We start from the raw sequence: 17786 nt of genomic DNA on the forward strand, positions 1-17786 counted from the left end.
ATAGATACTCCCCTAAACGTTGGCTAACAGTTCTGTCTAGAACATCAGTCTCCTAGAAGTAGGAGAGCCGCATCCCTCAGAAGTGGGCTGAAAGTTAGAAGAGAATCTAGGCTGAGTTGTACTGAAGTGCTGATGTGTCTGTGCACCTATCACTGAGCCCACATCTTCAGTGTGCTACAGTGATTCTTAGTGTAAGAGCGGAATTTGTTGTAGTGTGTTGGGACTCTAGAGATGGCAGTTAACAAGCTCTCCTGGTATTTTGTGGGCAGGGGAGGGTGTGCACCAGCCCCTGTTGAGAACCTGTCTCCTTTCCAAACTGACAGCAGTAAACTAGGGTGGGAGCTGTGAGGACCCTCAGCCACCATGCTTTTCAGGATGAGAGCTCTGCTAGCTCCTTAGTTCCCTCCCTGTACTTCATTGTACACTTCCCAACCACTCAACCTGGAACGTTTGGTTTTTAGCTCATTCAGCTTCTTGCTAGAGGAAGGGGAATAATTCTTAAGATGTTACTGTCGTCGACTAAATAGAGCCAAATGCAGTTTTATACAGTATATTCAGCTATGATTTTTTTTATATTTTTAAATTTTAGGAGGTAGCTTAATTTTTTGTTTCTACTTGATACTTTTAACCAAACTTAAAAATTGTCAAAGTAGTGCCTCAAATTCCCATAGACATCTGACACAGGTTTCCCAACTGTTTCTGTTCCTCCCTCTCCTCTGTCTGCCCTGTCCTGTCCTCCTTGTTTCTTCTCTCCTTATACACTTCTATGTGAAAGACATTTGTATATAATTAAAACATTTTTGCTGGAATTTTGGTTCCCTCTGGTTGGAAGTCATTTAGAGTTTAGCATAGACAAATTATTAAGGCAGTAGTAGCCTTCCCAGCCCCCCTCCCCCCCCACAGGGTTTCTCTGTGTAGCCCTGGCTGTCCTGGAACTCACTCTGTAGACTAGGCTGGCCCTGAACTCAGAAATCCGCCTGTCTCTGCTCCCAAGTGCTGGGATTAAAGGAAAGTACATCTATTGGTTAAAATCGCAGACTGTTTACTTCTTCAAAGTTAAATTATTTACCAGGTTTTTGTAGGCCTGCTATAAGAAAAACATTTTAGAAATATACCGTATTGCAAAATATATACAAATTTGATATCTGAATCAACTTTAGTAAATTTTTTTGTAGTAACAGACTAGTGACTTCTTTCAAGATACTTAATTCCTTTTTATTGTTTCTTTATTGAGATTTTCATAGTGCATATCGTGATTTGGTTAGCGTGCTCTCCTCCCTCTCCCGGCTCTGCCCTACCACTTCTTTCCCACAGAGTCCACTGTGTGCTGCCTGTGTGTGCACGGGTGTAGGGCCGTCTGCTGGAGCCTGGGCCCCTCAGTGCTGCCTGTGTGTGCACGGGTGTAGGGCCACCCGTCTGCTGGAGCATGGGCCCCTCAGGGCTGCCTGTGAGTGCACGGGTGTAGGGCCGTCTGCTAGAGCATGGGCTCCTCTTCCATCCATGCTGGGATTTTTGGCTGGCCTGATCTTGTGCAGGTCATGTGCTGCAATGGGAGCAGCTGTGAGTTCGTGTGTGTAGTGGCCCTTTGGAAGACAGTTCTTTCTTAAGGAGAAACCTACATTCCATTGAGAGTACAGTTTCACAGTGGCAGTCCTCTTGAGGTTCCCAGGGCTCCAAAGGCTTGAGACAAAACACTTGCTGCTGACTAACCTGTGGGGTAGGGCACGTGGCTTGCTGTCATTAATTGCTGGCCCCCGGCCATGGCTATCTGCTTATCCACCGGCCTCCACCTGTATTTATTTGAAAGTGTGTGGCTTGGACTGGATCATTTGGAAGCCTTGCACTTTGGATCGTTAGGATTAGGCTGGTGAGGTCTTTATTCAGTTATGCCATAGAGGAGTATGGCCTGTACTGTGCAAGTATACTGTACTGTGTAAGGAAACACAGGTTAGGGCTTGGGGACCTGCATACATTGCCCCACACTTGTGTCTGAGTCACTTTCAGAAGTCCTGTTGTTCAGGATACAGCTGCATGTCCTCTGCTCTATTTTATTGGTACTCTTGGCAGTAAGATTTCAGAGGCACGAATACTTAAAATTAATACTCTATTTTATCTTTTATGATTTCATAAAAGTTTGATTTTTGATTTTTTTCTGGAGTCTGATTCAAAATGATGTAATGTTTAGAAAAATCTGCATCCTTTTTTATTATCATCTCTAAAACTGGATTTCTCTCTGAAAATATTGCTTCTCATTTATCAAAAGACAGTGGACAGCATAGCTGAGGGAGAGGTGTTTGTTAAGTGGTCTGTGATGAGCAAACTTGATAGACATCCAGTGTTACTTTTTACACAGCTGCTGGACAGCTGTGTTATCACTTGCTTGTTAAAGGAGTGCACCATCAGTATGGATGAAGGCAGTCTCATTCCTAGCCTCTGCCCAGCTTCTCCAAACTGATATCAAATGGCATCTTGGTATTACTGGTTTTTTTTTTTCCTTTTTGTCGAGTGAAGGAACGAGTAAATTTTCTATGAAGAAAGTTCTCGGTAGTCTGCCTGTGAACTGGAGGTTAGGCAGGCCAGAGGCAATGAGTGGCTCTGCTCTTTCTTAGACCATGCTTTTACTCCCACTTCGGGCACGGAGCTACAAACTAGTGGCTTTTGTTTTTTGAGTATATGTTTGTCATGTCTGTCTGCCTATTGTACGTGTGTGTGTATGCCATTATCAAGGGAAGGTCAGAGAACAACTTGTAGGAGTCAGGTTTCTCCACGTTGACCCTGGAGACTGAGCATACCTCTTCAGGCTTGGTGGTCGCTTTACCCACTGAGCCACTTTGCTAGTCCCAGTTTGCTTGTATATTTGTTTTGCTTTTTTTAAAGATTTATTTATTTATTTTATGCATGTGAGTACTGTGGCTCTACAGATGGTTGTGAGCCTTCATGTGGTTGCTGGGAATTGAAATTTTTTAGGACTTCTGCTTGCTCTGGTTGGACCCACCCTGCGTGCTCCAGTCAACTCTGCTCGCTTAGTCCCTGCTTGCCCTGGCCCAAAGATTTATTTGTTATTATATATAAGTAAGTACATTGTAGCTGATCAGAAGAGGGCGTTAGATCTCATTATGGGTGGTTGTGAGCCACCATGTGGTAGCTGGAATTTGAGCTCATGACTTTCAGAAGAGCAGTCAGTGCTCTTACCCACTGAGCCATCTCTCTAGCCCCTGTATATTTGTTTTTAAATGGAAATGTGATATCCTTGAATTATGACTGCTGCCCAGAAAATAGGAAGTCCCATGAAAACAAAAGCCTCTAATACAGTGGTTGTCAACCTGTGGGTCATGACCCCATTGCTGATTGAAGAGCCCTTTCTCAAGGATCACATATCAAATATCCTGCATACCAGATATTTACATTATGATTCATAACAGTAGCAAAGTTACAATATGAATCAGCAATGAAAATAAAGTTACAGTTGGGGCCCCCACAGCATGAGGCCTGCACTCCAGGGCTGAGGACCACTGCTGTGAGGGTTATCTTCACTCACGAGGCTGCAGTTGGACAGGTTACTTCCTTTTCACAGGAAGAAAGCATGTAGGTATTAAATGTTAAGAAAACATAAAAGATATGGTCAGATGCTTAGTACTTACTATGATTTATATCTAATTATGGGACATTTGAAGCCATGATGTCCTTAAAAATAGTTGTGCTTCAGATTATGAAAACTGGGATAGAAATGGAGTCGATGCTCTGTGTGTGAGTGAAGTTTCCGTGTACAGCAACAGTAGCGGGTCCTGTGTGTTACCCTTGTGATAGCTTCCTGCTGTCTTTCTGAGATGTGTGAAGTCCTGGACTAGGTCTGGGCGGTTCTCTAAAGGGATTTCCTCACCGCAGGCACTGTGTCAGGAAGCAGAGGAAGCACTGCAGGATGGTCTCCAGATCTCCTTCTCATTGAGCTCTTCAGAAGTAACAGAGCATTTCTTCTTTAACTGATTAAACAGGAGTCAGATTTCTTGCATAAGGAAATAATTTATTCTGCTTTACTTAATGTCTATTTTGCATTTATTACAAAGATAAGAAAAATGTAATGAAATCTTTCTAGAACACGAGGTGACCTTGTAAAGAGACAGTATTTGGCTTTTACTTAGATTCCTTTTAGCAGAATTGCTATTTTTAATAGTTGACTACAGTCTCAGTTGTATAAACAGTTACAGAGATTTATCTATAAATTGAGATTACATCAATAAAGATTAGCCTGTCTTATAACCTAGTGTCTCTTTATTTCTTTGAATTTTCTTTAGCTAAAAATAGAGTAAATAAGCATGAAGACTCTGAGTCCTAAGTAAGATTTAGAAAGTTATTTTAATAGAAAGTGTCAGGTACTTAGTCATGCATAGGTACAACTAGTAAAAGCTTAATAACTTATACAAGGTAGAGCAAAACCTAGAAAACTTATTTGAATATTATAAAAATAAGCAATTCAAGTGTTTAAAGGTGATAACATTGGGGCACATTATACTGTAACAGTATCCAAAAGTATTTTGAATCATGATGTTTGAATTTTTAACATAAATTTTAAGGAAGAGAAATAAATTTAAGACTGTTTTTATTTTAGTGTATCTCATGAGGCTCTCCATTATACTGTTGCTGTGTTGATCTTCAGAATAGAGCTGAAAATAAGAAACAAACTTGGCCTTTTACAGCACAGACCTAGGAGGGGAGACGGATATTACACTAGGAGTTTGGGAAACACAACTGAGGGAGCAGGAGCATGTGCTCAAGGTGGCCAGCAGGGGCACGTGGGGACTTACTCAGCTACAGACTTCATGGAAACAGGACAAGAGAGCAGTGTGAAGAGCTGCTGTCTAGACACAGGATCACATTAAGAAAGACAGCAAGTTCAGTTCTGTGGAAGTAGGTGCATTAGGAGAGAAGGTTTGCAGATTCCCTGTGAGGGGATGCCCACCTCTTTCTCACTTTGCACCTTTTTTGTTTGTTAGAGAGCCTTGCTACATAACTGGGCAGCCTGGAACTTACTGTGAAACCTAACCTCTAAGCTGTTGAGATCTTCCTGTCTCTGCCTTCTGCCTCCTGGGATTGCTGAGGGACCACCATGCTCTCAGTCCGCTCACACTGTTTACTTTTATAGTTAAGATGTAGTTTGTAATTTGTGTGCGTGTGTGTTTGTGTGTGTGTGTCCCCATAGAAACCAAAAGAGGGTGTCATAACCTCTGGAACTTCTCTTGTATTGGAGTTAGAGGTTAGAGGTAGTGTGGGCTGCCCAATATAGATATTGGAAACTAAACTCTGGTCCTCTGGAAGAGCAGTGTCTTAGTCAGTGTTCTATTTCTGTGAAGAGACACCGTGACCACAGCTACACTTCTTACAAAGGAAAACACTTAACTGGGGCTAGCTTACAGTTACATGTAACCTTCAGAGGTCCAGTCCATTGTTATCATAGCAGGAAGAGAGAGATTCTGAATTCGGATTGGACTTTTTGAAGTACCAAATCCAGTGACACACTTCCAACAAGGCCACACCTCCTTATCCTTTCAAATAGTGCCACTCTATGGTGATTAAGTAGTCAAACCTTTGAGCTTATGGCGGACATTCTCAATGAGGCCACCACAAGTAACAAGTATTCTTACCTCTTTAGACTCTACTCTTCATTAAAAAACAAAAAAATCTCATCAAAAGTATCTATTTTATCTTCTTCAACTTAATTCTGCATCATTTAAAAGACTATGACAATAGTACTAAAATAAATATTCTTTGAGAGATGAAAATGTCATTTGTGATCCCACTGTGTCAAAGAAGCCACCCCTGATTTGCACATGACCAGATACTGTTGAAAGTAGTTTGTATTTTTATATTACCTCATTCTTAGTACATCTGGGATTTTATATATGGATTTTAAGTTATAGTTCTATAATTGTTTCTGTAATTAATTGTATTATTATTAATACTCTTTAAATAAGCGTTTCCCTGCTTTCTGGGCAGTTACAGGGCTCAGATAAACCTTTCTTGTAGAAGGACTCTCTGAAGACCTTGTCTCTACCTTTCTGCTAAGGTTGGTTCCGAAGGCTACACTCTATTGAACGTTTTCAGCATGTTGCATGTTGTTTTATGCCTTCTGAAAAAAAAATTTTCTGAAAGATTTTTGAAAAATCTTGGATTTTAAACCTTGGATGTTACCTTTTGCACTTTTAAGATTTATTATGGAACATGATCTATGTATTTGTGGAGATTTCATGTTACTTTTTTGGACATGGCCATTTTTTTATGGTCAGAGGAGAGGTAATGTATACTATATAGAAAAGAGAGAGTTGATTGACACAGGCTTCCGGAAGGAAGGACAGAGACTGGAGGACGCATCAGACACTCTGTCTAGTATGGTGTCTGTCCAGGACACCGTGGGTTATCTCTGTTCTCTGTCTTATTAATGAGCGAGGAAGACTATAGACTTCATATGAGGGGATGACAGAGATGTCTGTCTATACAGTCTATATGCATGCACTTTCATGGTGCTTATGGAAGCAGTGCTTACACTAACATGCTTTATGTATGTGTGTATGTGAACTTTGATCTAAACTGTGGTGTTAGGTTGTTATTCTAAGGCTGTAAACACAAACCTAGGTGCTTTTTGAAAGAAATACGTTTTTGTGGTAATCAACTACAAAAAATCCCAGTCACAACAACAAGAACAACAACAACAAGAAAACAGTGATGTTTATTTGATGGCTTTGATGTCCTCTACAGTAGGCTCACTGTAGGCCCAGTGTTCATTTTCTAATGAATTAAAACACTATTTGAACATGCAGTGTTACAGATTTTAGGTGCAGAAAAAGATGGAGTCCACAAGTTTTGTTTTTATAATTACCATGTATTTCATATGCCATGTTTCTAGAGATTGACTTTTGAAATTCTAGAGCAGAATGACATGTTTTTCTTGTAAAGATTTGATGAGATGATAAAGAAGCAAAATCTGCACACTAATTTGCTGACCCCACATAAGTTATTCCTTAGAGGTGGGTTTATAATTTGGTTTTCAGTAGTCTTTGCTCATTTGTGGTCCATGTGTCATCCTGAGTACTTACAGATTGTTTTTGTCACAAGAAATGTGGCCCTCACACATTTTTTTCCTTGAGAGAAAAGTGACACTAGCTTAATTTTAAAGTGCTTTTCCAGGAAAGTAAAAATGTTATCTTGAAAATGGGTTAAAGAAACAGCTATCTGAACTGTTGCCAAGAATAAAAGATGTTGGGTTGTTGTTCCTAAGATGTAGAGAGTTCATATGTGGAACACAGGGCCAGGCACTAGTCCCTGATTACTGCATCAAGATGATGCAGTGAAGTGTGAGGACAGAGTGTGGGCAACACGAGAACATTTAAATCAGTAGCACTGATAGAATACCTGGGTCAGTCAGAAAGTTGTTAGATAGTGCTGTTTCCATATGGCACACATGGGAGGTTGTTTCTTGATTTTGGTTCTTTTTTTTAATTCTTATTTTTCTCCACTGGAACTTGGTGTTATTTTTATAATAAGAAAAAGTCTCTGAAAGGTACATATTGACAACAGGAGAGGTAGAAGGGCCCTATGACGCTAGTTTATAGTCCCGTAAGAGTTATCGACAGCTTTGTTTGCTGTGCATACAGAATGGTGGTTTCTCTTTAGTAGTACATTGATTTCTTGGACTTCTTCATACTTAAGGTCAAACAAGATGCTCCAGTGAAAATTTATGATTTTATTTTACTAAATGAATTCGAGGAGTAGTGTATGAGAGAGCAGATCAGTGTTGTTGTTTTTGTTTTGTTTTTCTTTTGATGAGTGAAAAGATTTCTCTCCTTCATCTAGCTGTTTTTTCTGTCATTCACTATTGACATCAATCTGATATCGATCCCTTCACCTGAAATGTCTTTGCCCAGTAGTTTCAACTGCACAAAGTAGATGGATGGTGCCAGGCTGTGTGAGTGGGCAGAGATAGTCATTGCATCTCTCTCTTCTGTTGTCTCCTTCCTGGATTTGGATATGATGGTGAGAAGAAGGAAGTCAACACTTTGGCAGTACCAGAAAGTTATTGGTTTGGGGGATGATAGTACAAGTAAGTACTAATGTAGGAAGCAGACAGAGTTTCTGGGCAACACAGAAGACTTCTGTGCTGCAGAGACCAGCAGCTCGCAGCTTCTGCAAGTGGCTCATTGCAAGGGAACTATGTTTCCTGTCTTCTAAGCACCAATAGGTTAACATATAGAGACAGTTATTATAATTGTTACCACCACCTGTTTCCTCCCCTCAGCTCCTATCAGGCCGCTCCCAGCACATTCCCTTCCCTCCTCCCAGTTGGTGCTTCCCTTACGTGCATGGGTGTGAGGTCATCCACAGGAATGGGATTTTTGGCCACATCTTCAAAAATGAATGCTCTCCCTAGGGCCCACAGCAGCTACCAATTGCCATTAGCTTTTCAGTAAGGCATGATACCTAGAGACCATCTCCCCATCTGTACTAGGATTTTAGTGGGCTTGATCTTGTACAAGGCTTGTGCAGATAAACCATAGCTGCTGTGAGCTCATGAGTATGTCGCCATGTGAGGCCCAGAAGACCGAGACAGCACTTCCCAGTCCTCCTCCCTGTCCTCCCTTTTCTCTGACGGTCACTGGGCAGTGGTGAAGGAGCAGGGCACAAGCGCCCTGTGTAGGGCTGAGCCCTTATTCTTCTTCTTAGTGTCTTTCCACTGACAACTGCCAACTCCAGAAAGAATCGTCTCTGATCAAAGTTCAATGGAGTCTACATCCAGGGATAGAAACAAATATTTCGGAGGCAATTTGACAGCTTGACCACTTAACCAAATAAGAATAGCAAGTTTTATCCAGGGGTCTGTGGCCTCTCAGCCGTGAGCTTTTGACCAGGGTTATAGTACCAGGCATGAAATTCATTGTTTTGGAGCAGGCCTCAAGTCCTAAGTAAATACATACTTACACACAAACAGATCAATCAATCAATCAGTCAGGCAGTTAGGTGCTCTAGGACTGCAGCAGTGGGCACATCTTACCTGGGAGGTGAGGGCTGAGCTTGCAAAGAGCCTAGTGCTGGGTAAGGCTACGGGTCTAGTTCTTAATAAGATGATGAGCTTTGTAAACACAAAGAAATAATAGTGAAATAGTAGATTATATTTACTGTAAAAATAGAGCAAAAAGAGAAATTAAGCATTTCTCTGTAATACTGCTGTTTATAGCAGTGATTCTCAACCTTTCTAATGCTAGGACCCTTTAATACAGTTCCTCATTGTCTTAGTTAGGGCTTAATTGCTGTGAAAAGACACTATGACCATGGCAAATCTTATAAAAGAAAGAATCTAAGTGGGGCTGGCTTACCATTTAGAGGGTTAGTCCATTGTCATCATGGTGGGAAACATGGTGGCGTGTGGGCAGACTTGGTACTTGAGAGGTAGCTGAGAATTCTACATCTGAATCTGCAGGCAGCAGAAGAGGCTGAGCCACTAGGCCTGTCTTCAGCTTCTGAAACCTCAAAGCCTTTCTCCCACTTCCAACAACAAAACCATACCAACTCCAAGTCCACTTCTCTGAATAGTGCCACTCCCTAAGAGCCTAGGGGGCCATTTTCCTTCAACTACTACCCTCATATTCTGGTGACTCCAGCCATAAACATTTTGCTAGGTTATGAATCATAGTATAAATGCCTGGGTTTCCTGGTGGTCTTGGGCAACTCCTGTGAAAGAGTCCTTCAGGTTGAGAAACACTCATATAGAAGAAAAATTACTGGTACTGTTTTGGTTTATTTTTTCTGCCCATACCATGTGTGTGTTGGAGTCCTTGTATATTGTACCTTCTATACTTACTTATCCTTGCATAGTTAGCATTTCCCATGACATTTTTCTACAACAGAGGCCCTTAGTCTTTACCAAATGTTAGGATCATTTGATGAAGAGTTTTTCTAATGCTCTAATGCTCTTGGTAGTTAGCATGTAGTGGTGACGATTTTCATTTCAAATCAGAACTAAGCCAGTGGGGTGGGATAATGCAACTGATATTTATAGAAACATGGATTCTGTATTTTTATCAAACATGTTTATTGAGAGGATAATATACCATATATTCCTTCAGTGCTGTGGAAGGAAGAATATTGGAAGTGAGCAAACTTTTCAGGGCTGGGCATGCTACTCAGGGGTAAAGTGTGTGCTTAATAATTTCTTGGCCTTGGGTTTGATCTTCAGGAGAAAGGGAAAGTTGATTACTGTTCACCTTCATTTCCAGAAGGAAGATGCTAGGGATTTAATGCCTGTTACCTGTTCAAAACTGCCCAGGAAATGAGGTGATGGGTAGAGGGAATTGAATTTGCTTGGTTTCTATCCAGTCTTTGATGGGATTTATTTAAAAGGCCACATTTAGGTGAGGTGCTTTGACCTTTCTGAATGTATCAACCTCCAACTCCCGCCTACTTCCTACTGACCTTCTAGCTGGGGACCTGACCTAGGGCCTGAGATCTATCTGCAACCCTAGGACTTTAATGCTCCAATCCAAATGAGTGCAGTAAAGCTAGCAAGCAGTTGAGGTGGTTGCCTTGTGCTTTCTTTTCTTTACAACCATTTCCTGCTGTCATAGGTTTGTAGTGCTGTTTTCTCAGAGTTAACACCAGATGGTGGCTGTGTCATGAGTGGATATATGTGCACATGTTGAGGCTCTTTCATAGAAGAGCTGAAAGCTTTGCTGTGAATCTTAAAGCTATGCAGTTTTACAGAGGAGCCATAGTGGCAGAGAAGGCAAGATTTTATTTATTTATTTATTTATTTATTTAACCTTATGGATTCATTGTGCACCTCAGTTGAAGAAAAGGAAAACAAGTAAGTCATCAACTGTCTGTCTGAAGACAGGAACTACCTCACTGGGATCCATTATTCTGTGATGTTAAAAATGTCAACATGATACATAGAAAGGAGAGAGAACTGTGAAAGTTGATAATGCAGCAGGAGGGACCGGATTGCTGGTGTGGAGGGTCTTTAATAAATACAACATTTAGCAGTGTTAACCCGGTGCCTCCTCCCTTCTCCTTCGTTACTGTAGGTTCACTTTGTGAAGGGCTGGGTGATAAATGGAATGTGAAGCACAGGTATTAAATATTCATTGAGTATTGCTGCAGTTTTGCCGTTGAAGCCATTCCATGGCAGAAGCAATGATTTTGCTTGTTTTGAATTCTCTGGTCCATGTCTCTCTGGTTGAGACCAATGAATTTGTAGTCTCTGTGGGGAATGTCTGTGTGTATGTGAACTTAGACTTGTATTATGTACTGAGAATTCAGAGGTGTTAGGAGGAGAGGAAGAGAAGGGAAGAAGAGAGAGAGGAGAGAGGGGAGAGGAATTTATAGGATATTTTTGAGGCTCTGTATCTTTTATGCAAATCTGGGAGGTTGGAGTTAGCAAGATAGATTTTATTTTTATCTACATTTTCTGATTCAAATATAAGGTTTTTGAGAACTTGGAAGAAAGTATTAAAGCTTTGACGGAACAAGGTATTTTGGTTTTCCTTAAAAATTTGCACATAGCATCTGTGATATGGTTTGAGAATTCATAACATAGACTTTTTCTTGTCGTGGCTTTTGTGAGAGAGTGCCATGCTTAGTGATTTCCAGATTACTCAGTTTGGTGCGTAAGTGGTCTGTGCTTTGCACAGTAATACAGTTTGGCTTTGAGAAATGCTCAGAAGACAGAGTGGGTAGCTCTTGCGCTGTTTTTTGTTAACTGTTACCCAGCTCCATCGTAGCTAGGCAAAGCATTTGCTCTGAAGTTGAACTCTGCTTGTGCTGGAGCGTCAGACAGCAGAAATGCGTTAAGCTCCTGATGATGAAACCTGTTGGAGCTCTAGTGGAAGCAGCTGGAGCCTTTGGCTTGTTAACTAGCAATGATTCAAGTCTTGCAGCTTGTCAAGGAGCTGGTGACACCGTCCAGGCAGAAGACAGCCACAGCGAAAGAAGGTAGGAGCGTCCATGCGCGGAGTGAACCGCCCGAGCACTGCACACAGGCACCTGGAGGCTTTGATAAGGATCGAGCTGAAGAGCAGCTATAAACATTGTGATTTCATGTGTGTACCCTCCTGTTTTACTACAGTGTCTGAAGAAGACCGAGTAGTAATGCACGGCGCGGCTGTTAGCAGGCCCAGTACCCTTTCAGAGCATATTATTGTAGTAAAAGGTCCAGAAGCCAAGGAGAAGTTACTGTAGTCTGCTCTGACAGTGTTTTCACACCGCTGAGATCCTCTTCTTGCATTAGGGATTTTAGGGTAGACAAATCATTACTGTAATCCTCTTAATCTTAAAATATAATCACAGCAGAATTAGAAGGGGCAAGCTACAAGTCTGCTTGTAATAGTAGGTGGTTCTTGTTTCTGTGAATAGCCGATAAAATAATAGGAATAAATTAAGACCAGTGCATGGTGAGTTTGTCTGTCTTAGTGAACAGTCACTTTTTTCTGCTTAAGATTATATGCTTCATCACTGATTATATGTAAATGACTCATGTACTTAGAACATATGCCTGAGATATATTAGAATATAGTAAACTACTTTAAATTGCATGCCTGACTTACCTATCTTAAAATGAGCGAATCACCTATGCTGAGAAGAAGTACACGCCTAGTTTGGCTTTTTGAATGTTTGGAGTAGTGAACCTCTCCGGTGATAACCAGGGATGCATTTTCAGCTTCTGCAAGCCATCGGGTGACGACAGCTCTTTCACTCATTTAATCTGTGGGTAACATGTATGTGCTGGTCGACTCCCAGGTGAGCCTGCAGGGCTCCATGAGTTTGTGTTCTCTATTAGAGCATTCTATTTTTATAGACTTGGGTAACGAAAATATACCTCCGATGATGCTAAATGCAGACTTTAAAAATATTTTAACATGGCATATTTAGCATTTGAAAATAAGGATTATGAGATTCCAAATATCCCAAGTAAATGGATTTGAAATAACGCTGTAAAGTGATACTGTTATGCAGTTCGATCATATACAAAACAGTAAAACTAAAAAAAAACCAAACCATAATCCATGGAAATTGTCTTATTACTTACTTATCTTACTGGAGAACATGGTATTTACATGATCAAACAGAATTTGCATCTCAAAGAACAGAGGAGCAGCACAGTTTCCTTTGGAATGTGATTGTGTTATTTAGGGTCCTTTGTAATTATTCACTTCCTGTTTCCTGCTTTCTTTTCTCCTTTCTTTCTGAAGTAGACCACGGTTCCTTTCTAAATGGTAGGATTTTAATAATGAAGCACTAGAAAATTCTTACTGTGTTTACTATTTCAGGAGAATATAATTAATGTACTCTCAATCTGTTTGAAAATGTCAGATCCATAATTTGACCTTTACAGTCAGAACTTTTGGTTGGAATGTTTCTCCTAGTTTTTATGTTTTTTTAAATTAGATACTTCTTTATTTACATTTCGAATTATATCCCCTTTCCTAGTTTCCCCTCTGGAAAAAAACCCTGTTCCCTCCCTCCTCCCCCTGCTCACCAACTCACCCTCTCCCACTTCCTGGCCCTGGCATTCCCCTACACTGGGGCACAGAGCTTCACAGGACCAAGGGCCTCTCCTCCCATTGATGACTGACTAGGCCATCCTCTACTATACACATGCAGCTGGGGCCATGAGTCCCACTATGTGTACTCTTTGGTTGGTGGTTTAGTACCTGGGAGTTCTGAGGGAACTGGTTAGTTCATATTGTTGTTCCTCCTATGGGGCTACAAACCCCTTCAGCTCCTTGGGTCCTTTCTCTAGCTCCTTCATTGGGGACCCTGTGCTAAGTCCAATGGATGGCTGTGAGCCTCTACTTCTGTATTAGTCTAGTACTGTCAGAGTCTCTCAGGAGACAGCTATATCAGGCTCCTGTCAGCCAGCACTTGCTGGCATCCACAATAGTGTCTGGGTTTTATGATTGTATATGAGAAGGATTTCCAGGTGGGGCAGTCTCTGGATTGTCCTTCCTTCAGTCTCTGCTCCACACTTTGTCTCTGCAACTCCTTCCATGGGTATTTTGTTCCTCCTCCTAAGAAGGATCGAAGTATCCACACTTTGGTCTTCCTTTTTCTTGAGTGTCTTGTGGTTGGTTTGTGGATTGTATTTTAGGTATTCCAGGCTTCTGGGCTAATATCGACTTATCAGTGAGTGCATACCATGTGTGTTCTTTTGTGATTAGGTTACCTCACTCAGGATGATATTCTCCAGATCCATCCATTTCCCTAAGAATTTCATAAATTTATTGTTTTTAATAGCTGAGTAGTACTCCATTGTGTAGATGTACCACATTTTCTGGATCCATTCCTCTGTTGAGGGACATCTGGGTTGTTTCCAGTTTCTGGCTATTATAAATAAGGCTGCTAGGAACATAATGGAGCATGTGTCCTTATTACATGTTAGAGCATCTTCTGGGTATATGCCCAGGAGTGGTATAGCTGGGTCCTCAGGTAGTACTATGTCCAATTTCCTGAGGAACTGCCAAACTGATTTCCAGAGTGGTTGTACCAGCTTGCAGTCCCACCAGCAATGATAAAGGAGTTTTTATGTTTTTAATAACAGTTACTTGGGATGTACCTAGGACAGAGGATAATACTGGTGGTGGTGGTTGTCTCCTCCCTCCTCTTCCTTTTTCCTCTTCCTCTTCTTCCTTTTTCTTCTTTCTCCTCTTCCTCTTCCATCTCCTCTTCTCCTTTTTTTCCTTTTACATTTTTAAAGATTTATTTTATTATTTTGTGTATATAGGTGTTTTGCCTGCATGCATTTTGTGTACTACAAGTGTATCTAGTGCCCGAGGAGGTGGTGAGCTTCCATGTGGGCTAGAGATCAGCCCCGTCCCCTGCAAGAACATATGGTTTTAACCACTGGGCCAATTCTCTACCCCTAATACTGTTTTTCTTGTCTTTGAAAGTATGTCTGTGTATCTCCTAGGTACCAGGAAATACCATATGAATATAGAAAGAATACTGCCAAAAGGTATGTCATATTAAGGTGACACTGTGGCTTTTGTTTTCAGATAGTGATTTGGTTCAGGTAGGAGTTTCTCTATCTGGGAAAGAAAGTTTATAAAGAAGTTTTCTTCTGAGAAGCTTTTTTAAATATTTTCTAATTGTGTTGATTACATCATTAATATTTATCTTATTTCTTTGCAAAGCACTGTTGTATTTTCCTATTTTAAATGACATGGTTGTTTGAAAAGACTTATTTATTATTTTTAAAGTATGTGTGGGCCTAGAGAGATGTCTCAGCAGTGAAGAGCACTGACTGCTCTTCCAGAGGTTCTGAGTTCAATTCCCAGCATCCACATGGTGACTCACAACCATCTGTAATGGGATCTGATACCCTCTTCTGGTGTGTCTGAAGACAGCTACAGTGTACTCATATAAAATAAGTATGTGTATGTGTGTATCTGTGTGGGTATGTGCACATGAATACGTACAGATGCTATTGAAGGTAAGGAGAGCATCAGGTCACCTACAACTAGAATTACAGGCAGTTGTGAACTGCCAGACAGACATGGATGCCAGGATCAGAACTCCAGTCCTCTATAAGAGTAGAAGGCAGTCTTAGCATGTAGGCAGCTTTTAGATAGCCATTTTTAAAATAATGCACTCCTCTTAAGAAAAGCAGCGTCATGTATGTAGATCAGTGGTTCTCACCCTTCCTAATTCTGTGACCCTTTAATACAGTTCCTCATGTTGTGGTGACCTCCAACCATAGCATTATTGATGTTGCTACTCAGTAGCTGTAATGTTGCTACTGTTATGAACTGTAATGTAAATGTCTGATGTGCAGGGTGTCTGATATGCAGCCCCTGAGAAAGGGGCATTCGAACCCCAAAGGGGTCTCCGCCCAGGGTTGAGAACTGCTAATGTAGATAACTGAAAGACACTGGCAATAAGAGTTTAAAGTACAGGGGAGGAACACACACACACACACACACACACACACACACACACACACACACACAATTAAAATAACTATTTTAAAAAGTTTAAAATAACACTTGTTTTAGTGTAATGTGAATGTGGGTGATATAGAGCAAAGGTAGTATTTTTAAATACTGTACTCACATTAACATTAGTAAATAAGATAGACAAAGGAGTGTGTTATCACTGACTGTCTCTGACCCACCAGCTCCTGAATTATGACACAGGGACATATTTATTTATTATAGGTCAGGCCTTAGCTTATGCTATCTCCCAAGTAACTCACATAACTTTGGTTTTTTGTTTTGTTTTGTTTTGTTTTGTTTTCGAGACAGGGTTTCTCTGTGTAGCCCTGGCTGTCCTAGAACTCACTCTGTAGAACAAACAGACTGGCCTTGAACTCAGAAATCCACCTGCCTCTGCCTCCCAAGCATTCTGACGCTTACCTTAGCTTGCATCTGCTTCTAGGGGCATCCCAGCAAAGCTGGTAGCGTACTTGTTGAGCAGACTGAACTATCAAACTGGCATGCTTCCTCGTTAAAACCTCGTGTTTATTTGCTTTAACATCTTTGAGGATAGTACATCTTTCTCTAGCTTGTCAAACAGAGATGTGCTAAATATGATTGAATCTGAATGATTCAGACTCTTCATTTCTTTCCAAAGAACATGTTTGTGAAATTTTAACATAAAAACTTATAAACATTTTATAAGGAAACAAGGCAGTGAGTAATGTTCTTTCATGATCTCTGCTTCTGTTCCTGCCTTGAGTTCCTGCCTTGAGTTCCTGCTTTGGCATCTCCTAATGAAGGACCTCTTAAGCCAAGTCATCCCTTTCCTACCCCAAGTTGGATTTGGTTAGTAGTTTTTTTTGTTTGTTTGTTCATTTGTTTAGTTTTTTTTTTTTTTTTTCCGACAAGGTTTCTCTGTGTAGCCCTGGCTGTCCTGGAACTCACTCTGTAGACCAGGCTGGCCTCGAACTCAGAAATCTACCTGCCTCCGCCTCCCAAGTGATGGCATTAAAGGCATGTGCCACCAATGCCTGGCTTTGGTTAGTGTTTTATCATAGCAACAGAAAGCAAAGTAGGACACAGGCTAAATATGTTTATCTTTGCAAACATCAGTTCTTTTGATGAAAACTTTTGTTGATGTCAAAAACCTACAGCTTTCACTTTAAGGGGAATAAGAGATAGTTTATTCTGAAGCCATTTTGAATAATGATGGGGGAACACAGATTTAACCTACATTCCATGTCCCAATGTGGAAGCAGCGTCATGAAGTTTTATAGTTTTTCAGAACAAAGAAATTGATAACTCAAGGCAAGTTTAAAATACTTGGTATATCAAAGAGGTGGGGAGGTCTTTCTCTAAGTCTCAGATGCTATCTGATGGCATTCTTAGCTTTTATAAACCAATGCCTGGTAGATGGCTCAGAGAGTTTGCCTTTGAGATGTTCTGCACTGCTCTGTTATAGCCGCCTTTGACTTGGAATGTGAGGGCTATTGTTCCAGTTGCAGCAGCCATTGATGTAAACTGTGAGGATGGAAGCAGTCAGTAGGGGGATGGAGAAGCCCGGGCTTCTGGGCACCAGCCACGCCACAGCCCATGCATCAACCCTACAGAGCCTGGGCTTCTGGGCACCAGCCACGCCACAGCCCATGCATCGACCCTACAGAGCCCGGGCTTCTGGGCACCAGCCACGCCACTGCCCATGCATCGACCCTACAGAGTCTGGGCTTCTGGGCATCAGCCACGCCATGGCCTTCCTACATCTATCGTCAAAAAATTCTAAGTGGCGTGGTATCCAGTATGGTAAAGATTAAGACAAGAAGTAAAAGTGTC

At 41.2% G+C, this 17786-nt stretch overlaps 1 protein-coding gene across 3 annotated transcripts in view; it reads left to right on the top strand.

Annotated features, from left to right (window-relative positions):
• The window catches only part of Usp6nl (USP6 N-terminal like), a 125089-nt gene that overhangs the window by 17212 nt on the left and 90091 nt on the right, over positions 1-17786 (top strand). Inside the window, exon 1 of one of the 3 annotated variants that reach the window (XM_031359351.1) lies at positions 10598-11976. The exons of 1 other annotated variant lie outside the window; for it this stretch is intronic. In XM_031359351.1, coding sequence (XP_031215211.1) covers positions 11904-11976 — 73 coding nt within the window. In that variant the 5' untranslated portion in view covers positions 10598-11903. Of the gene's footprint in view, positions 1-10597; positions 11977-14774; positions 14996-17786 lie in introns of those variants that run through there. One more of the 3 variants, XM_031359349.1, reaches the window with a different exon arrangement.

This window comes from Mastomys coucha, unplaced genomic scaffold, assembly GCF_008632895.1.
Source record: "Mastomys coucha isolate ucsf_1 unplaced genomic scaffold, UCSF_Mcou_1 pScaffold7, whole genome shotgun sequence".
NCBI classification, from domain to species: domain Eukaryota; kingdom Metazoa; phylum Chordata; class Mammalia; order Rodentia; family Muridae; genus Mastomys; species Mastomys coucha.